Raw genomic sequence first — 27557 nt, forward strand, 5'->3', positions numbered from 1 at the left:
CTGCTGCAGTTTTGAGTGGCAGCTGGGGATGGCAGTGTAGGGGAAGGGAACCATTTCCACTACCGAAGAATTTTTCCCTAGAGCTCATCATCCTGGACAACCGCAGGACATTTGCATCACTGATTGACACAAGGTGAGTTAGAGGTCAGGGCCCAGAGTCCTGCCCAGATTGGACTTCCTCACCCAGGAATGAACCCAAGCTACCCAGCAATTAGGCATTTAGCTACCACAACTTCTTGCCTCTAAATTGGGTGTGTGTGCCAGTTGATTTAGAGTCTATCAGGAGTTGCAGAATAACTAGCCTAGCCAGAAAGACCTACAAAAAACACCTGGTGGGGGCAAGGACTTCGGACGAGAGAAATGTTTTTAGAAAGCATGCTGAGACAAGGAATTCCAAGTGAGGGGCCACGTATGTGAGGGTGCATGCAGAGCAAATGTGGCAGCGGAAGCAGTATAGAGGGTGGGGGGTGGGACACAGAGGGCCAAATGTCATCTTCCAACTCAGAACAGGCTAAGCATCTGATCATTAATTTTTCCTTCCCCTAGTTGAATAGGCTTCTTCGAGATCAGGACTTAAAGAAGTGACAACTAGCAGGGCTTGAACCTTCCCCAAATTGTCAAAGGAAGCCAAAGGGGTGGCATTTTACCAATCCGTGGACAGGTAAGCAGGAAAGGGTCAAAGCAATCCAGGCAGTGTCCAGCAAGGAAGGCCTTGTAGCTGGCACAGGGAAAGGCCATCAATGGGCAGGAACTCTCCAGGGCACTGATGTAGAGATGCACAGCCCGCATGTGATCACAGATCAGATAACTGTAACCTGGACAGGGGGCCAAAACAACCAAGGTTTCAGTTCATGATGAATGGAAATTCCCTCCATGTGAATTACTGTAACTCGATTGAATTTTCTAGTCCAGAGGCTGTAAATACACAGGATGTTCCCGGAGTCACTTTTTTTTAATACCAGCAGACAGGGTTTAAAGGAGCCCTGGAGGCACAATGGTTAAGAGCTCAACATTCCTATGGGAATTTTAGTTGATCCTGATCTCTGTCTACTGTGTTTTTAGTCTTTTATTGCTTTACCAAATTTTTAACATTTTAAGGAAGGAAGTTGGAACCCACCAGTTGCTCCATGGGAGGAAGACCTGGAGAACTGCTTCAGCAAAGATTACAGCCTAGAAAACCCTGTGGGGCAGTTCTACTCTGTCACACGGCGTCGCTATGAGTCGAAATCAACTCTACAGCACACAACAACAACAGACATGGTTACTATATTCTTCTTTTTCCGTTTTATTTTCCTGAGATACATAAACGTAATCAAGAACATTGCTTGATTTGAGACCCGTTCTTATATGATCATGTAAACGCTCTTTCAGAAAATGGGAGCATACAGAGAGTTGGAGATGCTGAACCCCCTTCTCAAAATGGGTATCCATGTGTGCATGCTTACCTTCATTGTAATCCATACAACCAGTTTTTTCAACCTTATTATACCCACCTCAGCCATGAGACAATCAGTGAAGTCAGTACCAGTTCATGGTCAATCTCTGAAAGCCAACATGCTGAGGTTCACCTGGCCAAATGGCTGACACACTTAGGTTGCAAGTGTCCCAGTTTACCAAAAAACTTGGTTTTGTTGATGTTGCATACTATTTAAAAGTTCACAGCAACCCATGTTAGATGGATTGGCCAGGGCTAAGAGGTCTGTGGTGAGCCATGACTCCAAGGTTCTGGGGTCTTTAGACTTTCCCTTCACCTTGGCACCCCGTCTCAGACTGGCAGCGAAGGCTGACCTGGGTGTTGACCTTCCTTTCCCCATGGCTGGGACACTCTCTATGTCCCAGATGTTTCTCGCTGCAGCAGGAGGTGGGGAAGAGACAAACTAAACCCTTCTCAGACTGGTTTAGGAATTCACAAAAGCCTTTAAGACCAAATAATCCCATCTAATCAGAACTGCTGAAAATTTATAGTCAACAGAAGCATGATTTAGAATGGCAAATTAGGTTAGTGGTTATTCAATAAATGGCTAAAAGGATCTTTAAAATGTTAAAAATTTGGTAAAGCAGTAAAAGACTAAAAATGCAGTAGACAGAGACCAGAATCAACTAAAATTCCCATAGGAAATGCTGACATATTGATTATATTCATAAGAAGACTAACCCACCCTGTGATGTTTAGCTTTTCACAAATGTAATATTATTTAAAATGTTCCAAAAGAGCATTCAAAAGAATATATTTATAAGAGAATAAATGTACGTTCTTTGAATATATTCAAAAAGATTATCTTGAAAACAATTTTGGAGAGCTGTTAAATTTAGGTGATTTGGTGAATGGTCACGTAATGAAATGATCCTTCAGTTAGCTAGCTTTGGGCACATTGGCCTGCTTCTGCTGCCACTGGGCTCTGCAGAGCATGTGGCTAGTATAGACTATGCCACAAACTAGGGTCCAGGGAATAGTAGAGGTTATTGGCTTGAGTGATGTTAGGTCATGGCAGGAGCTAAGACAAGTTGGTAAAACAGGAGACAGAGGAAGACACTGAAAAATATAATGCAGGCTTTTAATTTCAGGCAGTCTACCTCCAGAATTCCTTTGCTCTAATCCATTCAACAAGTGCTAAGTAATGCACAATGGGACATAGCAATGGAGTCCCTGGGTGGCACAAACGGTTAAGCAACTGTTACTAATTGAAAGGTTGGCAGTTAAAGTCCACCCAGAGACACCCTGGAAGAAAGCCCTGGTGATACACTTCCTAAAAATCAGCCATTGAAAACCCTCTGGTGCACAGTGCTACTTTGACACATATGAGTCACCATGAGTTGGAATTGACTTGAAGGCAACTGGTAAAGACGTCCATGCAATGAGTTGCAAGTAATGCATTCTGGGACATAGCAAAGGACACCAAAAGGAAGATCCTCTATGGCCCTGTAGTGGCTGACTTGACCCAAAAGCTGTTGGGGAATTCCAGTCTCAAAGGCAGCAAAAGACTCAACTCTGTCTGGCTTTCTGACCTGCATAAATGGATGTGGGACAGCCAGGTTGGTCCTGGCCTCCGTTGACAAAGTAGTCCACGTGTCCAACAGGAATCCGGATACCCCAATCTGAAAGGAGGAAAACCTCATTAGCTTCTTACTGACGGGTCGTATTTTCCAGGTCCCACAGCACAGCCCACGGGCCACAGAGCCTGAGGTCTGACCTTGGGAGCCCACTCACTTCCTGTGCTGAATGGGTGCCCCCTTCACTCCTAAGTCCCGTGAGACTTAGGATCTAGTTCTCAGAGTTTTCTAAAGGGGCCTTTCCGTGCTGAAAGGAAACCAAGAAGAATGAATGCATAAGAAGATACTCTCACTAATAAATTCGAGAAAAATACCTCCTACCACAAATGTTTATAAATTAGTAAATGTAAGTTTGGTAAGTTTCCTTGTGTAATAGTTTCTATTTCCTTTTGAGAAAAAGTTCAGGTAAATATATCTTGGACCACCTTGCTATAGGCTCACACAAAACATGTTTTTGTGCTTTCCTGACTGAGCAGAAATATGACCTGGCCACAAAGACACGAGGTTAAGAGAGACCCTGTAGCCCTCATCTTATCACTGTGCCATTTCTCAGACCCTCCATCGTGGCATATCTGACCCCTCCAACTGGGTCAGGTCCAGCTGCCAAAGGCACTGATTTTCTCCTTCATATCGTCTATCACAGAGCCTTAGTGGTGCAGTGGTTAAGAGCTCAGGTTGCTAACAAAGGGTCGGCAGTTCAAATCCACCAGCTGCTCCTTGGAAACCCTATGGGGCAGTTCTACTTTGTCCTATAGGGTAGCTATGAGTTGGAATCAACTCGACAGCAATGGGATCATCTCTCACAATTGTAAGTAATTGGTTGTTTATTATTTGCTTAATGTCACCCACTCAGTGAAAGCAATAACCTAGAAATAATCCTTGATTTCCCCCTTTACCCAACTCTCACATTCAACCCATCATAAATCCAGTAACTTAACCTCCAAAATTATTTTAAATCTTTCTACTTTTCTCGGTCTCTACTGCCACCACCTTTGCCCAAGCCACCATCTCTCACCCGTACTCCTGCAAACACCCTCTAACTGGCCTCTGTGTTTCCATTCGTGCCCTCCACTCTCCCATTCTCTGCACAGCAGTCAGAGTTCTCTCTCCTTTTTTTAATTTTTAAGAATCTTTTTATTGTTTTTTTAAAATAACCATAACACAACATTTGCTGATTTAATGTAATCCATGCCAAATTTTCTATCACCATAAACATTCACTGCTTCCCAAACAATGGCTCCTCCATTGCTCCTCCGTCTTACTTCTAGTATCCACTAATCAACTTTGGTCTCTGTACATTTTCCTATTCTTGTTATTTCAGATAAGTGAGATCATTCAATATTTGTCTTTTGCGATTGACGTATTTCACTGAGCATAAGGTTTTCGAGGTTCATCCATGTTGTAGCATGGATCAGAACTTCATTTCTCTCGCCAGGATAATCTTTTAAAGAAGTCCAAATCACTCCCCTGCTCCCACTGATCTTAGAATGAAATTTAAACTCTTTGCCATGGCCAGCCTGGAGAAGACGGCACCCTTTCCTCCAGCCTCACTCAGCACCTCTTCCTCCCTTCACTGCATTCTAACGACATGGTTCTCTTTCCTGTCTCTAGAACAAGCCAAGTCCTTACCAGGTCAAGGCTTTCATTTTGGCTCTTCTCTCCACCAAAATGCTCTTCTCCCAGCTCTTCCAAGGGCTGGCTCATTCTCATTTGCAAAGTCTCAAGTATCACCCCCTTGGACAAACTTTCTCCAATATTCTTATCTGAAGTAGACCCTCTACCCAAGTCACCCTCTATCATATGACCTTATTTATATCTTTCATAATAATAATCACAAGTGTCTTGTCTACTAACTTACTGGTAGGTTAAGGCCACAACAACAGGGACTTTACCTGTCTTTTTTCTGCTGTAACCCCAACACCTAGTGCAGTACCTGACATGGACTGAGTACCTAATGAATATTTATTGAATGAATAGATGAATGAACACCTGCCTCCATCAAAATATAAGTTCCATGTGGGCAGGGACCTTAACTGCCTTGTTCACTGCAGCATTCATTGAGCTATGCCTATCACATAACCTATTGAATAAATAGATTTTTTTTTTTTTTGGTTTTGTTTTGTTTGCTTTTTTTAGTCCCATCAGGAACAGGCTCCAACTTTGAAGGGACCTGAGAGATCTTGCTCAGGTAAATGGGGCCGTAATAAACCATCTATTTAGAAAATTTAGGGACATAAGGATTAACCACTTAGCTAGGCAGAGAACAGTGGTCTTTGGTTATCTGTCTGTGCAGTGAAGGTGGGAAAGGGTGTTGGACAATATGACTGCATGGGTTCCTTCCAGAAACAGGAATCCAGGAGTCTTGGATGCTAAAGCAAGGCTCTGACAAGGACATCTCTCATTTGAGCTGCAAGCTTCCTGGTTGGGGACAGGATGTCACTTCTCCTTACATCCACTGTACTGAGCATGGTGCCTGGCACAGATTCCTCAAGGGTACTTGAGGAACTCAATTGGTACTGGGTAGAAATGTATAGGAATACCTCCTACCCCTCCCCAGTTGGACAGAAGACCTTAATTTGGTCATTCTGGATTCCGAGTTGGGAGTCGTTTCTGTGCACGTCACTATTCTGTGAGAAGAAGATTCCCGTTCTCCACTGGACTGAAGGGCTGGGCTCATCCTCCAGGGAGGAGGGAAGGGCTGACAGGCACTGGGGCCAGGAATCCCCACACACAAAAGGCAGTATGAGTTTTCTCAGTATCGGCAGACCACAACGCTCTTCCCACCACTTACTCACAGGTTTGGTGTTGAATCAGAGAGACAGTCCCAACCAAACACTTTGGTCAATCAGTGAGAAACCTCCCGTCTACCGGTGGCTAAATACAAAACCATCTACCTCAGTGGTCCAAGAACAACAGACCTGGAAGAGGCTTTAGAGATGGTGCTTGTCGACTCTTCACTGTACAACAGAAGGTGAGAGGGGCAGGGGACCTTCTCAGGGCTGTGCAGCTAAATGCCAGCCTCTTAACCCCTGCCCCCATCACCCCAGCAAGGTCACCCCAGCTCACTGTCAGTATCTGTGTGGATGGCTTCCACAAAGAGGGCATCTCCGGCGTCCAGGCGCTCCTCCAGGCTGACTCTGTTATACTCCGGTCCAGCAGGATCCAGGCCTGCAGGGACAGACCAATGTCAGTGGCTCCTGTCCTCTCAGCCGTAAGGGCCCTTGTGGACCCTCAGCATTCCTACCCTGGAAGTCCTTCCTGTTTAGATCACAGAGCCCCCCAACAAGGACCCAAGCACAGGAAGAACTAGCTCAGGACCACCTTTCTCAAGAAACCCCATTCTCTGTTGTCTCTTTTGAGGCTCTCTCTTAATGACCCAGTTTCTCTTGTTCTAAAATGAGCTTGAAAACACTAACCACTTGGTAACGGTTAACGTGAGTAACATTAATCCTTGTATAGAGTTAGCAGTGGCTACAATTTCTTGAGCAGTTACTGTGTGCCAGGCCTTGTGCTGGGCAGTTTTATATCCATTACCTCTAGTTCTCACAACAGCACTGTGAAGTAGGTATTACTATCCCCATGTCTAACTTTGGATCCCATTGCTCCTCCCTCCCCCCGCCAAAAAAGCAGACCTTGAGACAAGACAGGTAGGTCCCTGGGTGGCATAAATGGTTTGCACTCGGCTACTAACTGAAAGGTTGGTAGTTTGAATCCAACCAGAGATGCCATGGAAGAAAGGCCTGGCTATTTACTTTTGTAAAGATTACAGCCAAGAAAACCCTATGGAGCTCAGTTCTGCTCTGTAACATGTGGGGTTGCTATGAGTCAGAATCAACTCGACAGCAATGGGTTTGGTTTTTTTGGTTTTGAGACAAGGATTTAAAGTACAAGTGGTTTACTGGGGAGAAGATCAGAGGAATATGGTGAGAGAGTAAGAGAACAAGTCAGGGAAGGAAGGAAAATATTAATGAGCGTGTTATCACTGTAGGCAGCTGGGCCTAACCCCACTCGGGACCCTCTGAGGGACTCTAGAAATGACTCAGAATTGTCTCACTGAGGGGTCAGGAAGCTGTGGTTATTTGCCAACCAACTCTAGACCCTTATTAATGGAGGGTTGCCCCTGAAGCATAAATCCACCCACACTTTAGAAAGTAGTTACTGAAACTGTCTAATGGTGATTTTCCCAGTGGACCGAGAAGATATGGGCTGCCAAAACCCATTTTACAGATGTAGAAACTGGGGCTCAGAAAGGAATATATGGTCTATAACACTGATATTAGAGATCATGCAATAATAGCACAATACCATTTCATGAGAAAAAACCATAATCCATAAATCTTATTGGCAACAGATGAGAACAAAAGCTCAACAGTCCCCCCGTTTGCCTCAGGACATTTCCAGGTCCATCTCTGTCTTTAAACCCTAGGAGAATAGATAAGGAAGAATGTTACCTGTTATCTGTCCCAACTGGCCTTTGTAGAAATGTCCTACCATGCCTGCAACATGGGCCCCCAGGCTAACACCAATGATGTGGATTGAGGACTCAGGCACACCCAGCACCTAGAACAAGACATGGACAGTGAGTTCCACTGAGGCCACAGCAGTCCCTGGCCTCACAGCCTCACGTTTTCCTCTGAGGCTTCAGAAAGGAGAGGCCCCTCCAGAAGAACTAGATGGTGCCTGGCTACCACTACTGACCACTCTGACTGGGATCACAACAGAGGGTCCTGGACAGAGCAGGAGAAAAATGTAGAACAAAAAATCAAATTCACAAAAAAGACCAGTCTTACTGGTCTGACAGAGAATGGACGAACCCCCAGGACTATGGCCCTAAGACACTCTTCTGACCTAGAACTGAAGCCATTCCCGGAGTCCACCTTCCAGCCAAATAATAGACAAGCCCATAAAATAAACAATAACGCCCAAGAGGAATGTGCTTCTTAGAATTACCATTTATACAAGTTCAAAAGGGCAATATTTGCCCAAAAGCAAAGATGAGAAGGCAGGAAGGGGTAGAAAATCAAGATGAAAGGAAACTGGGAACCCAGGGCAGAAATGGGGAGAGTGCTGACACATTGTGGGGGATGAAACCAAGGCCCGGAAACACTTTACGTACAAACTATCAAATGGGAATCTAATTTGCTGTAACCTTTCACCCACAGCACAATTTAAAAAAAGAAAGAAAGAAAGGAGAGGGCCCTGGGCTAGACACACCCACCACACATGGTTCAGAGTCAAGGGCGGAACGCTCACTCAGTTAACCACTGCCCTCTTCCTGGGCACCCCAACCCTGATAATCCTCACTTTCTCTTTAATGCCCCAAGTGTGTGAAAAATAACCGTGCTGTTTCCTCTTAGGAGCCCTGGTGGTGCAGTGGTTAAGAGCTTGGTTGCTAACCAGAAGGTCAGCAGTTTGAATCCACCAGTCACTCCGTGGAAACCCCATGGGGCAGTTCTGCTCTGTCCTGTAGGGTCGCTAGGAGCTAGAATCAACTCCACAGCAATGGGTTCAGTTTTTTTTTTTTTTTGGAGTTTCCTTTTAAGAGACTACGCTATGCCAAGCGATTCTCACTCACCATTTCTAACGTGCAGTGGCATGTTTTATAGAGGAGGACCTGAGGCTCAGAGACCTTGAACACCCTGCCCGACTTCAGTGCTGTAAGTGAAGACCAACAGTGTCTAAAGCCACCCGTGACTCTACTTCCGCCCTGAGGCTCCCCTTCCTGTGCTGCTGCTTTTGTTTGTTCTGACCCCTCCCCTCCATAAGCAGCCTCAGCTCTCCTGGAGCAAGCAAGCAAGCGCCTCTGCACTTACCAGGAGTTTACGGAGGAAGCTGGAGATCTCAAGGCCCACCTTCACCACATTTTCCATGGCCGAGAAGTAGACACCTGTGGAGCCGTTAACCCAGTCCACGGCAATCACGTTAGCATTGGCTGTGTGCAGAAGGGTCCTAATGAGTTGATCAATCCAGGAAGGCTTTGTTCCGAAAGCCCTAGACATGAGGCCAGAAAGGATAAGAAATTACCTGCCAAGCTGACATCCCTTATCATGGAAAACTCTATTAACCCCAAACCCAGAAAAAAAGTAGAAACTAGGTAGGAGGGTGTTATGGATTGAATTGTGTGCCCCCCAAAATACGTGTTGTAAATCCTGACCCGTACACCTGTGGTGGGGCCCTAGTGGCACAGTGGATAAATGCTATGGCTGCTAACTAAAAGGTCGGTAGTTCAAATCCACCAGCCACTCCTTGGAAACCCTGTGGCGCAGTTAACTTTGTCCTATAGGTTGCTATAGGGTTGCTATGAGTCAGAATCCAATCGGTGGCAATGGGTGTTTTGGTTTGGTATACTTGTGGTTATAGTCCCATTTGGGAATGGATTTTCTTTGTTATGTTAATGAGGCAGTATTAGTGTAGGGTGTATCATGAATCAATCTCTTGAGATATAAAAGGATCAGATTAAACAAGGAAGCAAGCAAGTACAGATGTGGGAAGAAAGATGCTAAGTCACATAAAGGTGACCAAGGACACAAGAAACAGAAGCTAAAAAGAGACAAGAACCTTCTCCCAGACCCAACAGAGAGAGAAAAACTTCCTTAGAGCCAGTGCCCTGAATTTGGACTTCTAGCCTCCTAAACTGTGAGAAAATAAATTTCTATTGGTGAAAGCCACCTACTTGTGGTATTTCTGTTATAGCAGCACTAGGTAACTAAGACAAAGGGGTATACGTGCAATAAATCATATAGTACTGTGAGCATGTTGTTGTTGTTAGGTGCCATTGAGTTGGTTCTGACTCATAGCAATCCTATACACAACAGAACAGAACACTGCCCTGGTCCTGTGCCATCCTCACAATCGTTGCTATGCATGAGCCCATTGTTGTAGCCACTGTGTCAATTCATCTCGTTGAGAGTCTTCCTCTCTTTTGCTGACAGAATTCCAAAGTTACCAGGGCCTCTGCTAGTACGTATGAAGCCTTTATGTAATTTATAAAAGGATGTCTCTTTGTTCTAGGTAGATGTAGCCTTATGCCAGGGCTCATAATTCAGGTTGGATTTGGGCCCCAACCAGCCTTCAGTCAAGCGCCTTTGTGCAATGCATAAAGAAAAAGAAAAGATAGCTTTGTACCGTAGAGTTAAGATTTACAATCTTAATACTCAGTCTAGAATGTAGGCTCTCTCCTTGAGGATGTTTTCGTTCATTCATTCACCCCTTCATTTATTCAACAAACACTTATTGAGTATCTATGGGCCAGGCGGTATGCTGTTGTTGTTGCTAGTTGCCATTGAGTCAATTCCAACTTATAGCAGCCCCATGTTTGCAGAGCAGAACTGCTCCATAGGGCCTCCAAGACTGTGACCTTTCGAAGCAGATCTGCAGCTCTGTCTTCCAAGGAGCCTCTGGGTGGGTTGGAACCACCAACCTTTCCGCTAGTATTTGAGTGCTTAACTGTTTGCGTCACCCAGAGTCTTCTAGTCAGTATGCTAGGTACTATATAAAAAGTAAAGACACCGCCCTGAAACTATTGCCCTGAGGTAATCTTTAAACCTTAAACCAAAAATATCTCCTAAAGTCCTCTAAAAACCAAACAATAGTTTAGCTTAACTAGTAAAGAATGTGTGCCTGGAGCATTATGTTCTTTTAAGAACTATCTATATGGGATCAAATTGCCAACAGCAACTCAGAAGATTAGATAAGAACCTTAGGCGGCAGTGAGTTTATGTTAATGGAGGAGGAACAACTCAGAAAAAGAGGGTGAGAATGATTGCACAACTCAAAGAATGTAGTCAATGTCATTGAATTGTACCTATATAAACTGTTCAATTGGCATATGTTTTGCTGTGAACATTCTCAACAACAACAAAAAGTAAATAAATACATAATAGTACATAGATAATAAACAGAATAAATGTTCAGATTCTAAAAAAGAAAAGAAAGAAAGACAAAAAAAGATATACTCCCTATGCTTCTAGAATTTACAATACTCTGTCTTAAAGGGTCATTAAGAGTCGGAATCGACGTGACGGCAAGGGTTTGGGTTTTTTTTTTTTTTTTCCTAGGAAAAAGAGAATGATAGGAACATTTTCACAAAGCTTTCTCAACAGATTGGGGTCAGGGACACAGTGACTCAGGGTGTAGAGACACTCATAGTGTACTCAGTGGACAGAGGAGTGCGGACTGGGCATGCGCCATGCAATGTGGCTTTGTGGGATTAAGAAGCAGACAGACTAGTCTGACAAAATCTCCAGATTTATCAGTTGTCCCTGAGTGGGGAGTACATATTCAGCCATGGATAGTGGCTGGATCTAAGATGGCTAGAGGAGAGATTTGGGACCAGAGTGAGGGGGGATGCCTAAGGAAGTGTGTGGCTGGGTTCCTGGAGACCAAGAATTTAAGAGGCAGAGAGAATCCAGAGATCAGAGATGATAATCCTCTGTGCATTGCCTTTGTTTCTACCTCTTCATCAGATGCCCTGACTCCAGGTGCTCTACAGTGCTACTACTTCACCCAATCTCCTACTTTCCTCCCAGCAACGTTTCTCCATTTATCACCTTCTCAATGGGCTTTAGAGACAAGATATTGGAGGGAAGGATGGTGATAGAATTGAGACTCAGTGACTATGTATTAAAGAACATTTGGACTACTGGGCTTTAGAGAAACTGTAGAAGAGAAATGCCTAGCTTCTGAGAGACAAATCTCTGAGTGTGATGAAAGTGACACCAGTTCCTTAGGTCATAAAAACCAGGGAAGAAGTGAAGAAGAGAAAATAAAATCCTGGGTGAAAACACCATGCTGTTACCCCCTGAATGAGTGCACAAAGCCTATGACCTCACTGGCTGAGATGCATCATGCAATCACAGTTCAGGGAGGAAAGGACCCAGAGACCATTCCCACAACCTCCCCTTTATTCAAAGATGGAAACTGTGACTCAGTGTGCTTGAGAGACTTGTTCAGGGTCACATATATTCACTGTTTTATAAATGAGTAGACAAGACTGAGTGGAGGAGTAATGTAAATGACTAACAAGAACCAACAACGTAATGCTTTTGCATGTTGATATGCGACACCTTCAAAGATAGGAGGAGGTGAGAGATAGAGCATGAGGTTGTCAGTAAAGCTATCCCTCCCCTTGCTCCCCATACTTTCTAGTTCTTAGCTGAGAACTAAGCTAAGTTTCTGGTCACTTTTTAGTTCTTAGCGGAGGAGATCCCACTGGTTGGTTAGCTCTCACCTGAATCCATGGATAAGTAGTTTGGTTCCCAGAGTGGCATTGAACCCAGAGTTTTGGAGGTCACTGCTTTCTTTCACTAGCTGCCCACAGCTAGGATCTGAAAGGGTGAAGAGGAGAAATTGGACTTTCAGATTGGTGCCTCGGAGGAAACTGGCATTCTGGAAGTCAGTGCACTTTGGCTGATGGGTAGGAAGTGCATCTCCTGTGGGGGGAAAGAAAAACAAGAAAAATCCAAGGTGAGGTCATCTGTTCTTAGGCTGAATGGAAGGAAGAAATGGGCATACAGGCAAGAGATTTATTATACATCAGCTAGTGTAATAATCTGACATTTATTTATTAAAGATTGCATCATTTTTGCAATCAAAATGTGTATTTTTCATCCATAAGGATAAAATACCCGAGAAGAATAGGAGTATTGCTTAACTTGTTGTTGTTGTTAGGTGCCGTCGAGCTGGTTCTGACTCATAGCAACCCTGTGTACAAGAGAACATCCTCGCAATCGTTGCTGTGTTTGAGCCCATTTTTGCAGCCACTGTGTCAACCCGTCTCCTTCCGGGTCTTCTCTTTTTCACCGACTCTTTACTTTCCCAAGCATGATGTCCTTCTCCAGGGACTGGTCCCTCCTGATAACATGTCCAAAGTATGCGAGACAAAGTCTCACCATCTTCGCTTCTAAGGAGCATGCTGGTTGTACTTCTTCCAAGACAGATTTGTTCGTTTTCCTGGCAGTCCATGGTATATTCAATATTCTTCACCAACACCATAATTCAAATGCATTCAATTCTTCTTTGGTCTTCCTTACTCATTGTCCATCTTTACCATGCATATGAGGCGATTGAAAATACCATAGTATGGGTCAGGTGCACCTCAAAGTGACATCTTTGCTTTTTAACACTTTAAGAAGTCTTTTGTGGCAGAGTTACCCAATGCAATACTTCATTTGATTTCTTCACTGCTGCTTTTATGAGTGTTGATTGTGGATCTAAGTAAAACGAAGTCCTTGACCACTTCAATCTTTTCTCCATTTATCATAATGTTCCTTATTGGTCCAGTTGTGAGGATTTTTGGTTTCCTTATGTTGAGGCGTAATCCATACTGAAGGCTGTAGTCTTTGGTCTTCATCAGTAAGTGCTTCAAGTCCTCTTCACTTTCAGCAAGCAAGGCTGTGTCATCTGCATATCACAGATTGGTAATGAGTCTTCCTCCAATCCTGATGCTGTGTTCTTCTTTATGTAGTCCAGCTTCTCGGATTATTTGCTCAGCATACAGATTGAATAAGTATGGTGAAAGGATACAATCCTGATGCACATCTTTCCTGATTTTAAATCACACAATATCCCCTTGTTCTGTTCGAACAATTGACTCTTGGTCTATCTATGTACAGCCTCCGCATGAGCACAATTAAGTTTTCTGGAATTCCCATTCTTTGCAATGTTATCCATAATTTGATGTGATCCACACAGTCAATTTCCTTTGAATAGTCAATAAAACACTGTAAACATCTTTCTGGCATCCTTTGCTTTCAGCCAAGATCCATCTGACATCAGCAATGATATCCCTTGTTCCACGTCCTCTTCTGGATCCAGTTTGAATTTCTGGCAGTTCCCTGCTGATGAACTGCTGCAACTGCTTTTGAATTATCTTCAGCAAAATTTTACTTGTGTGTGATATTAATGATATTGTTTGATAATTTCCACATTCTGTTGGATCACCTTTCTTTGGCATGGGCACAAATATGGATCTCTTCCAGTCAGTTGGCTGGGTAGCTGTCTCCCAAATTTCTTAGCATAGTTGAGTGAGCATCTCCAGCACTGCATCCATTTGTTGAAACATCTCAATCGGTATCCATCAGTTCCTGGAGCCTTGTTTTTCTCCAATGTCTTCAGTGCAGCTTGGACTTCTTCCTTCAATATCATCGTTCTTAATCATATGCTACCTCCTGAAATGGTTGAATGTCAATCAATTCTTTTTGGTACAGTGACTCTGTGTATTCCTTCCATCTTCTTTTGATGTTTCCTGCATTGTTCAATATTTTGCCCATACAACCCACTGCCATCAAGTTGATTCCAACTCATAGCAACCCTATAGGGCAGAGTAGAACTGCCCTATAGGGCTTCCAAGGCTGTAATCTTTATGAAGCAGATTGCCACATCTTCCTCTCACAGAGTGACTGGTAGGTTTGGACCATCAACCTTTTGGTTAACTACTGCACCACCAGGGCCCCTATTTTGCCCATAGAATCCTTCGATATTGCAACTTGAGGCTTGAATTTTTTTTTCACTTTTTTCACCTTGAGAAATGCTGAGCGTGTTCTTCCCTTTTAGTTTTCTAACTCCAGGTCTTTGCACATTTCACTATAATACTTTGTCTTCTTGATCCACCCTTTGACATCTTCTGTTCAGCTCTTTTACTTCATCATTTCTTCCGTTCGCTTTAGCTGTTCTACGTTCAAGAGCAAGTTTCAGAGTCTTTTGACATCCTTTTTGATCTTTTCTTTCTTTCCTGTCTTTTTATAATGACTTTTTGCTTTCTCCATGTATGATGTCCTTGATGTCATCCCACAACTCATCTGGTCTTTGGTCATTAGTGTTTAATGCGTCATATCTGTTCGTGAGATGGTCTCTGTTATGGACTGAATTGTGTCCCCCAAAATGTGTGTCAACTTGGTAAGGCCATGATTCCCATTACTGTGTGATTGTGCACCATTTTGTGATTTGACATGATTTTCCTACTTCTTGTAAATCCTACCTCTATGATGGTAATGAGGCAGGATTCGAGGCAGTTATGTTAATGAAGCAGGACTCAATCTACAAGATTAGGTTGTATCTTGAGTAAAACTCGTTTGAGATACAAAAGAAAAAAGTGAGCAGAGAGACAGGGGGACCTCATACCACCAAGAAAGAAGTCCTGGGAGCAGAGCGTGTCCTTTGGACCTGGGAGTGCCTGCAATGAGAAGCTCCTCAACTGGGAAAGATTGATGACAAGGACCTTCCCCCAAAGACGACAGAGAGAGAAAATCTCTTCCAGGAGCTAATGCCCTGAATTCAGACTTCTGGCCTCCAAGACTGTGAGAGAATAAACTTCTGTTTGTTAAAGCCATCCTTTTGTGATATTCCTGTTATAGCAGCACTAGATAACTAAGATGGTCTCTAAATTCAGGTGGGATATACTCATGGTCGTATTTTGGCTCTCATGGACTTGTTTTAATTATCCTCAGCTTCAACTTGAAATTGCATTTGAGCAATTGATGGTATGTTCCACAGTCAGCCCCTGGCCTTGTTCTGACTGATGATATTGCGCTTCTCCGTTGTTGCTTTCCACAGATGTAGTTGACTTGATTCCTGTGTATCTGTCTGGTGAAGTCCAAGTGTATAGTTGCCATTTATGTTGCTGAAAAAAGGTATTTACAATGACTAAGTCATTGGTCTTGCAAAATTCTATCATTCGATCTCTTGCATCATTTTGATCATATCCCACCTGAATTTAGAGACCATCTTAGTTATCTAGTGCTGCTATAACAGGAATATCACAAAAGGATGGCTTTAACAAACAGAAGTTTATTCTCTCACAGTCTTGGAGGCCAGAAGTCGGAATTCAGGGCATTAGCTCCTGGAAAAGATTTTCTCTCTCTGTCGTCTTTGGGGGAAGGTCCTTGTCATCAATCTTTCCCAGTTGAGGAGCTTCTCATTGCAGGCACTCCCAGGTCCAAAGGACACGCTCTGCTCCCAGGACTTCTTTCTTGGTGGTATGAGGTCCCCCTGTCTCTCTGCTCACTTTTTTCTTTTGTATCTCAAAAGAGATTTACTCAAGATACAACCTAATCTTGTAGATTGAGTCCTGCTTCATTAACATAACTGCCTCGAATCCTGCCTCATTACCATCATAGAGGTAGGATTTACAAGAAGTAGGAAAATCATGTCAAATCACAAAATGGTGCACAATCACACAGTAATGGGAATCATGGCCTTACCAAGTTGACACACATTTTGGGGGACACAATTCAATCCATAACAGAGACCATCTCACGAACAGATATGACGCATTAAACACTAATGACCAAAGACCAGATGAGTTGTGGGATGACATCAAGGACATCATACATGGAGAAAGCAAAAAGTCATTATAAAGGCCATATTTTCCAACTACCAATCCTTCTTCTTTCTTTCCAACTCTCACATTCCAATCACCAGTAATTATCAATGCATCTTGATTGCATGTTTGATCAATTTCAGACTGCAGAAGTTGGTAAAAATCTTCCTTTTCTTAATATTTGGCATTACTGATTGGTGCATATATGTGAATAATAATATTAACTGGTCTTTCTTGTAGGCCTGTGGGTATTATTCTATCACTGATACACCTTTACTTCAGGGTAGTCCTTAAAATGTTCTTTTTGTCGATGAATGCAATGCCATTCCTCTTCAATTTATCATTTCTGGCATTGTAGACCATATGATTGTCAAATGCAAAATGGCCAATAATAGTCCATTTCAGCTCATTAATGCCTAGGATATCGGTCTTCATGCATTCCATTTCATTTTTGATGACTTCCAAGTTTCCTGTATTCATACTTCATTACATTCCACATTCTGATTATTAATGGATGCTTGTGGCTGTTCCTTCTCATTTTGAGTTGTGCCACAGGATCAGACGAAGGTCCCAAAAGCTTGACTCCAATCATGTTATTAAGGTCGGCTCTACTTTGAGGAGGCAGCTCTTCCCCAGTTGTATTTTGAATGCCTGCTAATCTGAGGGGCTCATCTTCCAGCACTATCAAACGATGTTCTGCTGCTATTCACAAGGTTTTCATTAGCCTTTTTTTTTTCAGAGGTAGACCCCCAGGTCCTTCTTCCTAGTCTGTCTTAGTCTGGAAGCTCCTCTGAAACCTATCCACCATGGATGACCCTGCTGGTATTTGAAATACCAGTGGCATAGCTTCCAGCATCACAGCAACACGCAAGCCACCACAGTGCAACTAACTGACAGACAAGTGGTGCAGAACTACCGTATGACTCAGCAATTCCACTGCTAGGAATATACCCAAAGGACTTGAAAGCAGCAACACAAACAGACATATGTATACTAACGTTCATCACAGCATTATTCACAATAGCCAAAAGGTAGAAATACCCTAAATGCCCATCAACAGATGAATGGATGAAAAAAATGTGGTACATGCATACAATGGAATGTTACTCAGCCTATAAGAGAAATGATGTCTTGATACATGCTACAACATGGATGGAACTTGAATGCATTATGCCGTGTGAAATAAGTCAGTCACAGAAGGACAAATATTGTATGACCTCACTTATATAAAAAGACAAGAACAGGCGAATGTACAGAGGCCAAAGTTTATTAATGGTTACCAGGGGCAGAAGAGAGACAGAAGCGAGGGTGCACTGCTGCTTATGGAACACTGAGCTTTGGTTTACGGTAACGCAAAAGTTGCATTGATCAAAGGTAAGGTGCACGGCCGATTGATGTAGTTGCTCTCAGTGAGCTGTATACCTGTGGAAAGTTGAATTGGCAGAGGTTCCATGATGGATATATTTGCAACAATGACAGGGAAAGCAGCAGTTGCTGAGGCTGCTTATGTACAACCAAACACCTCATGCGTTTTGGTTTCTTAGTTTGGAGGTTTAGGGTCATGATTTCATGGGCCATTCCAGTTAATTTTCCTAATATTGTGTTTAGTGCTTCAATTCTATCTCTTCATTCATTGCGTAGTGCCTGGGGTCTTAGAAGCTTGCAAGCAGCCATCCAAGGCACAACAATGGGTCTCTATTCGCCTGGAGCAACAGAGGAAGAAGGAGAGCCAGGAAGAGGAGAAAGAAACGGAATGTGTGGCTAAGTGCCTCCATGAACAATTGCTTCCTTTACTATGAGACCAGAAGAACTGGATAGTGTCCAGCTACCATTACTGAACATTTGGGTCAAAGACTCTATAGAAGCATCCTGATTAAAATGGAGAAAACGCAGAACAGAATTTCAAATTCCCATGGAATCCAGACTTACTGGAGCCATTGAGGCTGGATGTATGCCTGAAACTATTGCCCTGAGATAATCTTTAAACCTTAAAACTTAAACCAAAAATATCCCCTGAAGTCTTCTTAAAATCAAATAATTTGTTTAGCTTAACTAGTAAAGAGTGTCTGCCTTGAGCATTGTGCTCTTTTAAGAACTATCTATATGGGATCAAGTTGACAACAGCAACTTGAAAGATTAGATAGGAAACTTAGGGGCAGAGAGTTTATGTCGCTGGGGAAGGAATAACTTGGAAAAGGAGGGTGAGAATGGTTGCATAACTTGAAGAATGTAATCAACGTCACTGATCTGTACACGTAGAAATTGTTGAATTGGTGTATGTTCTGCTGTATATATTCTCAACAATAATAAAAAATGGAATAAATTATACATGCATACATATATACATATATATATATATAAAAGAACCAATGAGAAAAAACAAGCAATCCAGTAATCCAGTAGAAGACTGGACAAACCACATCCACAAATTTCACAGAAGATGCTATGAAAAGCAATTTTCAGAAGAGGATATGCTAATGTTGTTATGGGAAAAGAAGTTCAACTTTATTAATAAACCCTAAAGACCAAATTAAAATGACAAAGAGGTAGTATTTCATTCCCATCAGATTTGGAGAGGAAACAGGGGTTCATACATTTCTGGTGGGGATATAAAATGGATCAACCACTTTGGAGAGCAACTCAGCTATACCTAGTAAAGCCGGAAAGTCAAACACCTTGCAACCCAATGATTCCATTTTCAGAAATCAATCTAAAATTTTCACTGTGTGTAATAGAGAACACCTGGAAACAACCTAGCTGTACTCCAGTGTGGGGGAAATGAATAAATAAACTGTAATTTAGTTTACAATTGAATAACCTATAGCATTTAAGACGAAGGAGATGTGGAGCAAAGAAAAATCTTACCATTTATCAACTCTGGGTGGTGGGAAGGTTGGTACAAGACTATTTGTCATATTATTTACTGAACTTTTTTGTATACTTAAAATATTTGCTAGTTTGGTTTTTCATAATTTACAAAAAACATACAACAACAGAAAAATTAAAAGGAAATACTCCAAAATGTTAAAATGTATTTGTTGCTGGTGGATTATGGACAATATTTCTTTCCTCCATCTACTTTTACTTTTTTTCTAAGTTTTCTGTAATGAGTCTGTATTACATTTTAAAATTCAGAACAGTACAAAGAAGAGAGTGTAGTGCAGGTTACACATAATCTCTCTGCCTAGATAATCCCTGTTGATCCTTAAAACCCCAAAACCCACTGCTGCTGAGTCGATTCTGACTCATAGTGACCCTGTAGGACACAGTAGAACTGCCCCGTGGGGTTTCCAAGGCTGTAAATCTTTACAGAAGCAGACTGCCACCTCTGTCTTCCAAAAAATAGAATTCTTTTCTCTTTGGCTAAACTCTAGGTATTTTCCACTACAAAAGTAATACAAAGGAATACATGCTGCTGTAAAAAAAAATTACCATAATGCCCTTATGAAAATACCTCACATGGGGAGGGCACAGTTGGCAAACAAATGTAGAACGTGTATATTATTTGGGTAAAAATATGTTACTTAACTATATGCAATTTATGCTGGTTTATGTATACAATTTCTTTTCTGGAAAGAATCATAAGAAAAAGTGAATAGAATTTACCTTTAGGGAGAGGGACTGTGGAGAGAAACGTTTGAAATTTCTAATTTTACATTGTAAAGACCAACGTTTGTTCTATTCTATTTTGCAAAGTTCAAAAGCACTGGGGCTTGAAGAGTACATCATTTAAACTGGAATACAAATCAGATAGAACATATGACTTTTCAAGATACTCTTTTGTGAGTAGAAATGAGTGGTATTAAGGAGAAAGAAAGTGTTCCAGGAAGTGGACACCATAGTTTCTTGGGAAAAGAGAATTGGGTAAATGGCTTCCCTGGTTCTGGAATGGCTTCTCCACTAGTCTCCAGATAATTAACCCCTAGCCCAGGTGTTAGGCTCTAGGGGCAAATATATCCTTGTTAGACAAGTCAGAGAATTTAAGGACACAGTGTACTTTAAGGACCAGAAGGATCCAAAACCCAATTCTTCTGCCTGAGTTTCTGCCTCTTCTCATCCCAGGGAAGGCACATCTACATTGGCAAGTGACACTCTCTGACTGCCATGTTCCTCTGGGGCCCAGCGGATATTCCTGTACTATTCATCTTTGACTTTTCTCTTGGGCAAATACATAGTTCTAGGTCTTGGTAAAGGGAACCTGGGATGTTCAAGGAAAGACAACAGTCTTGGCAGATGACAAGGATGAGAGTCAAGTGGCAGCCCCAGGGGGTGGTAGAGACAAGCTGCCTCCTTCATCCTCATTTTTGCACAGATCTTTTTGGGACAGGTATAGGGAATGGAGGCCACTCCCATCTGCATTCCCTGCACCTCCCTGTACACATTCCCATCCACCCTTCCAGCCTCCTTGGTGTCAGGTAATAATACTCTGCCGGCAATCGAGGGTGCTTTATGACTGTACCAGCCAATGCCCTCTAAAAAGCCGTTAGAGGCTCCTTCAGCCAAGGAATAAGTAACTCTATTCAGTTTCCTCCCACGCTCATTATCAACCTGGTTAATTTCTGTGTGAACATATTTAGAGTTTACTAATCCATCATGATTCTGGAGACTGTACCACGTGCCTAGCTAAGGCGATGGAAACAATAGTATAAGAATAAAGATGCAGCCCCAGCCCTCACGGACAGCACACTGCAGGTAGGAACAACCAAACCAGCATGGGTGAAGCACTGCATTGATGTGTTCACAGAGCAGAGGTTGAGCAGGAGGGACCCAGGGTTGACCATGAATTGTGAGAAGAGTCTAGATGACCAGCTGGCAATATCCTGGGAGAGGAACGGGCTTGGTAGATTTGATGGGGGCTCAGGGGTCCATGTCAGTGAAAGATATCAGATTAAGGACTGAGTCATGGGTATTGAGGGCCTGGGTGAGGTCGTGTAAGCATGGAGCAAATGCAGAAATGGGGGTTTTCTGAATCAAAGAGGGGTATGAGTATAAAGTCTGAGAATCTGAAGAGTCTCAACATGATGGTTGAGAATTTGAAAAAGAGACTCTTCCATCCTCATCTCAGACACCCCTGACTGCAGAGGATGCACAAGCCTATTGCCTGTGGTGCCTGATGTGAAAAGGGGTCATTGCACCAAGGCCTCGGCCCACTTTTAGGCGAGGTATGTGGCTACAGCGACTGTCAGGACCAGAAAAGTAAGGCTCCTATGACTGGTGAATTGGGGTGTTACCCTGGGAGACAGCTCTAATTTCTGTTAAAGCAAAGGACAATCTAAACACATCACCCCATATGTATGTAGTTGTAACTAGAGATCAACCCTTCAGCTGCTTAAAAAACCCAGCATGGTCTAAATTAGCAAAAGATGACGTGTTCCCACTGTGCAGGTCTGCCACTATGACAAGCTCTGCCTTGGAGAAGCCACCTATAGGGAAGTACCCAAGTGTGGGAAGCCCCAGACTGCACCCAGTTTGGGGTTAGCTTTGGACTAGTCAGCGTGTTAAGAATATATGCTGAAGGGGAAATGAAAGAAAATATCAGGGGAAGGAAGGCAAAGGTCAAAAGCCTGGAAGGCAGCCACTGTCAGAAAATGACCAAAGACAGGGACTAGAAGGTCAAGAGATGGAAGAGTTTAGACGGATTCGAAGTTAAGTCCCTTGTGGTGTGTCTGTAAAGCTGGGATTTCTAACCATTTTCCAAAGAATCCTAGGATTCTACAAAGATGCCTCAGGGGTGCCGCAAATGTTGAATTTTAAATAGAATTTAAAATCTATATTAAACCATTTTAAAATAAACAAACAAAATAATCCCCCACACAATCCCATATGTGTCATCTACTAAATTTCATTACATTGGAGACCATCAACACACTAACCTGAGCTACGGAGTTTTAAGGAGACTTTGGAATAATGCTTCTCTTTCCCTCTGTGCATATATATTTGAATTTCTTACAAGATCACTGTTCAGCATTGATCGTTTTAAATGTTTTTGTCTGCTTGCGTCCACTTGCAAAAAATTGCCAAGGAAATTACTTCTCATCTAGCTGACTCAGGATTTCCTCAATACCTTGCAACCAAAACAAGATTTAGAAATAAATGAAGGGCATCCTGAGGTTGGTAGCACACAGCTACCACCGTGACCCAAGATGGCGATTAAAGCTTCATCAGCACAGCCTTGTGGTCTCCTTGGGTTGACTTTGTGATCTGTAAATATTAGAAACGTGAACTTCTACAATCCTACCTTCATCTGTGGTATGTACGTGCTATAGATGGATCCCCCACGTACAATTTTGTTTTATGAAAGTTTTATTTTGCTAAAACAGCTTGATTGGTCTGGGCTCTGAAGGGACAGAGTAGGCTCAAAACCACAACCCAAGACTTCGCGCTCCTCAGAAGGAAACTAACTGGGTGTGAGGAGGTCCAGGCTCCCACCCACAGTTAACTTGAGGGTGGGCTCCTACCAGACATGCAGGGAACAGCAGTGCCTTCAGTGAGCTGGTCCAGGCTGGCCTTTGAGAGGCCGACCTCTCAGGCCGAGTCCTGGCTGAGGAGAACTCAGCCGCCTCTGTGTCCAGCACAGCACTGCGGGCACCTGGACTTCCTGCTACCCAACCCCTCTGAGCCCGGCCTTCTCAGCAGACACAGCTCTGTTCTCAGATGCTCTGTGAATCACTGTGTCTCAGTTTAACTAAGATAAGTAACCTTCTGAATCCCTGTTTTTGACTGAACTATTGTTTCAGGGAGAAGTTGTCATTTAACTAATCTACCATGTGGGAAACCCAGGTTCCATTCCTGGCCAATGCACCCCATGCATAACCACCACCTGTCTGTCAGTGGAGGCTTGCATGTGGCTGTGAGGCTGAACCGGTTTGGGTGGAGCTTTCAGACTAAGGTGGACTAGGAAGAAAGGCCTGGCAATCTATGTCCAAAAATCCACCAAAGAAAACCCTATGGAACACAGCAGTCCAATCTACAACTGATCATGGGAGTAGCGGAGGATTGGTTATCAATGAAAATGAATACACTTCCCTTGTTCCATGCATGGGGCCACCATGAGTTAGGAGCCGACTCCATGGCAGCTCACAATATACACAGATTATGTCATCTCATCCTTAACACACTCCTACAGGTAGGGATTATCTTCAGTTACAGGTAAAGAAAAGTAACTTAGTCAAAGCCATACGGCTAAGAAACAGAGCAAGAATTCAAATCCAGTTTCATCTGACCCAGAGCCTGTGCCCTATCTACTCAGCATATTGCCACCCCAAGCGGGCTGACATCAGCACTCATTGAGTGTCTGCTGTATGCAGAACACAGTGCCAGGTATAGTGCTGAAAGAGGCAGAAGCCTCAAATCCTCGCCTTTGAGAACAAGTGCTTGACTTGGAGACAGCCCCTTTTTCAAGGTGCCCATCGATACAGTAGCTGAACTTTGCAGCAGGGAGTGGATGCTGAGTAGAGAAATGAAGTGTTGGAGGGAGATATGAATCATGGAAGCATCCTTGGAAGACGTGAAGAACAGAAATTAGCCAAAAGTGGAGGGAATGACAAGCAGATGGCACAGGGGACCTTTCTGAGACCAAGATGTGGAAGGGCGAGAGCCTTCTCTAGTCAGAGGACCTCACCGTCATACTGGGTTTAGACTGACTATATTAGGCAAACTGGAACCGTTGGTGGGTTCTTTATCAGGGGAAAACACCATGCAAATGGCATTTGAGGGAAATTGTTCTAAGGGACATCTGTGGTTAGCAGGGGCTGGTTAACATAATCTAGCCAGGAGGGAATGCCAGACATGAACTTGAGTTAGGCCGGCAGGATGAGACAGGACATCTAACAACCTCAATGACAAATCATTAATAGTTTGGAGACTAAAATTTAAAATTAATTATAGCATGAAACTGTAGATGTTCGTAGGGTGAAAAATGGGTATTTTGGAATTAATCAAATTTTATTTTCTTATAGTTGTCCTGGCTTAAGGAAGGTGAAAAGAAGTACTGTGGTTTTTTTTTTTTTTTTTTTTTAAAAAAAAAAAAAGAGTCAAACAATCAGGGAAAGTTGAATTTTTGTGAGAGAAAGTGTCCTGGTTTCCATCATTCCCGTGAGGATTGTAGTTTCCCTGCCCCTTTTAAGCTACCTCGGTAGAGGCAAAGGGCTTTTAGGGGACCTCCCAAAGGTTAGTACTGCATGAGCAAATGTTTGAGAAATAAAATCACTGCTGATGTAAGTTCCACCCAGTGTCTAAGCCGCAAGCTTACCTGAACTTCCCATGCCAAGCCACAAAAGGAGCCCCCCAAACCAGAGGCATCTCTTCCCGAGGCCTCTGGGCATCGTTGGGCTGGAAGTCTCAGAGGTGGAATGAAGCCGACCCCTAATGTCAAAGAGAGCAGAAAACCCAGCCCTTCGCAGGCGCGGACAGCAAACACTGGGATCTCACTAACCATTAACTGGTCTTGTGACCTCTTAAAGAAAAGTAAACTTTCCTGATTTGCTTAACGTCCAAAGTTTTCAGTTTCTTCTTCTCAATGAAAATAAATACTTTCCTCTTTTTTTTAAACCAAGGGACCTTGAAACACATTGTCCTTCCTCTCTGAGCCAAACACAATCAGGAAACTACTTCCTGCGCCTCTCCCACATCCCATTATAACATGTTAGTCATAACCCAAGCAAATGGCTTTCATCTCTGGAGGGATCACAAAACCCTCATTGTACTGGAATTATCTGTGGACTTGTTTGTCTCTCTAGGAAGACTCAGCCCCTTGAGGGCAAAGACTTTCTCTTTTCATTTTTGTATCCCAGTACCTAGCATAGAACTGAGCCAGCAATACATGTTGAGTATACATTTCCACCACCATCTGTCAGTTTTTGGTACTGTGGTGGCTGTGTGTTGCTGTGATGCTGGAAGCTATGTCACCACTATTTCAAATACCAGCAGGGCCACCCATGCTGGACAGGTTTCAGCAGAGCTTTCAGACTAAGACAGACTAGGAAGAAAGGCCTGGCAATCTACTTCCAAAAATTAGCCAATGAAAACCCTGTGGAACACACAGAATATTATCTGACTGGACTCACACATGGCAATGATCATGAAGATAATAGAGGATGGGGCAACATTTTGTTGTTATACGTAGGGTCGCCATGAGCTGGAGCCAACTTTTTTCTAGCAGCTAGCAACAACGGTATACGTTTAATGGATAGAATGAAAGAGGTGAGGTTTGCCTCTGGAGCATACTGTCCTTTCATTGAAGCTTAGGGCTAGATTAAAGCCCAACCTCTAAGAAAAAATATTTACTTTCTTAAATCCATAAATGAAGAAACTGAATATTAGAGAAATAAAATGACCTGCAGAGCCCCTGTTGCTGAAAGTGGCAGGGCTGGGCCTGGAACCAGGGCATTTCCACTGTACCACGTGGCTTCTTCACCCAAAGATGTGGAAGAAACCACAGGAGCTATACTCTAGGCCAGCCGTGGGGAGGGAGAGGGCAGAGAGTGTGCGTGGCACTCCCTAAATTCTAACAAGTTGCTGCGAGGCAGCACACCACCATCTGGGCCAAGGGTATCCTCCCTGGACGGTAACTCTGTGAGGTTAGTACAGTTTTCATTTCTGTTTTACACAGAGATGTTAGGGCATAAAGAGGCAAAGTAACTTGCATAAGGTCATGCAGAGCTGGGATCTGTAAGCAGGACAACCTGGCCATTGAAACACATTGCCCTATCCACCGCACCATCCAGCAACAACCCCAGGGAGGTTCTAGTACCATGCATACATGGCTGTGCCATGCCAGGCCCCAGGAGGATAGGGAAAAAATGATTTGGGTAGGCCGTGAGCTCACAGGGACAATCTTCACTTCCCCTCATGCACAGGATCCCACTGCTCAAGCGCTGCTGCCCCCAGGAAGGACTGTGGCAATACTCAGGGCACAGCAGAGGTCTCTACTGAAGGCTGCTCTGATGTCAGAGGCCAAGCCAGGTGTATTCGTTCAGGTCCTTGACGAAGAAGACACCAGGTGGGGACTAGATGTGCAGAGACTGATTGGGGTTATCACCCGTGAAGGATCAAGGGTGCTGAGAAGGCAGGGAGAGACTTTGGAACACCATGCACGTCTGACCCCTGTGAAGGAGAGGGAAGAAAGGAGGATAGAGTCTTGGACTGCAGCACAGTTCCTGGGAAACTCTTGGCCAGGCTGCTGGGGAGTCCTCAAACTAGTCACCTGTTAAAGGCATCCCATGTCTTGCAGGAATAGGGCTGCCACAGTAGCCCTCTCATGCTCAGTCTTAGCTGAAGTAGCCTCAGCACAAAGGCAGGGATAGATCCAGAAGGGCAGCATCTGGGGCCATCAATCAATTATGCTCTTCACATTTTCATGGCCGCCCACACGTGGCCAAAGCTGGCCCTGTAAGCCAGTTAATCCCGGGTGCCCTTGTGTGTGGCATTAGTACAACTGACCTTTAGACAGGATTTTCCCTTCACGCTCATCATTTAGTACAATAGGCTTCCAGGACCAGCTGTCTCAGACTCACCCAGAAGACTCAGGGCCCCACCTAGACCCACTAAATGGAATCGTCGGAATTGGGCCCAGGACTCTGCATTTCAAACAGGCTCCTGGGATGAGTTTAGGCACGCTAGCACCACTAGCCTTCTGTTAATTCTTACATTAGCCGTCTTCATTTTACCGGTGGAGAAAGTGAAGAGGGGCCAGGGGGCTGGGGAGTACTGCTTGAGGGGGCCTGAAGAAGTGAGGTCCTCCTGGAAAGTGAGATGACCTATCTTTTTTTTTTTTCATTTTATTTTTTCCCATACAAAAATTTATACATACATTGTTACGTGACTCTAATTGCTCTCCCCATACTATGACAGCACACTCCTCCTTTCCACCCCGGTTGCCCATGTCCATTCAACCAGCTCCTAACCCTCTCTGCCTTCCTATCTCACCTCTGGACAGAAGCTGCCCGTTTAGTCTGTTGTATCTACCTGAGCTAAGAGGCACACTCCTCATGAGTATCACTTTATGTCCCGCAGTCCAGTCCAACCCCTGTCTGAAGAGTTGGCCTTGGAAATTGTTTTAGTTCTGGGCTGATAGAGAATCCAGGCGCTATGCCTTCCAGGGTTCCTCCAGTCTCAGTCAGACCATTAAGTCTGGTCTTCTTACTAGAATTTGAGTTCTGCACCCCACCTTTCTTCTGCTCCATCAGGG

At 43.6% G+C, this 27557-nt stretch overlaps 1 protein-coding gene across 1 annotated transcript in view; it reads right to left on the reverse strand.

Annotated features, from left to right (window-relative positions):
* The window catches only part of PLA1A (phospholipase A1 member A), a 36921-nt gene extending 12257 nt beyond the window's left edge, over positions 1 to 24664 (reverse strand). The window contains exons 1-7 of the mRNA XM_004373730.2: positions 24621 to 24664; positions 12281 to 12482; positions 8865 to 9042; positions 7503 to 7611; positions 6118 to 6219; positions 3007 to 3096; positions 648 to 815 (exon numbers count right to left, since the gene is read on the reverse strand). Of these exons, the coding sequence (XP_004373787.1) occupies positions 648 to 815; positions 3007 to 3096; positions 6118 to 6219; positions 7503 to 7611; positions 8865 to 9042; positions 12281 to 12482; positions 24621 to 24633 (862 nt within the window). The 5' untranslated portion in view covers positions 24634 to 24664. The remainder of the gene's footprint in view (positions 1 to 647; positions 816 to 3006; positions 3097 to 6117; positions 6220 to 7502; positions 7612 to 8864; positions 9043 to 12280; positions 12483 to 24620) is intronic.
* Between the last annotated feature and the right edge of the window lie 2893 nt (positions 24665 to 27557).

Source organism: Trichechus manatus, unplaced genomic scaffold, assembly GCF_000243295.1.
Source record: "Trichechus manatus latirostris isolate Lorelei unplaced genomic scaffold, TriManLat1.0 scaffold00026, whole genome shotgun sequence".
Taxonomy (NCBI): domain Eukaryota; kingdom Metazoa; phylum Chordata; class Mammalia; order Sirenia; family Trichechidae; genus Trichechus; species Trichechus manatus.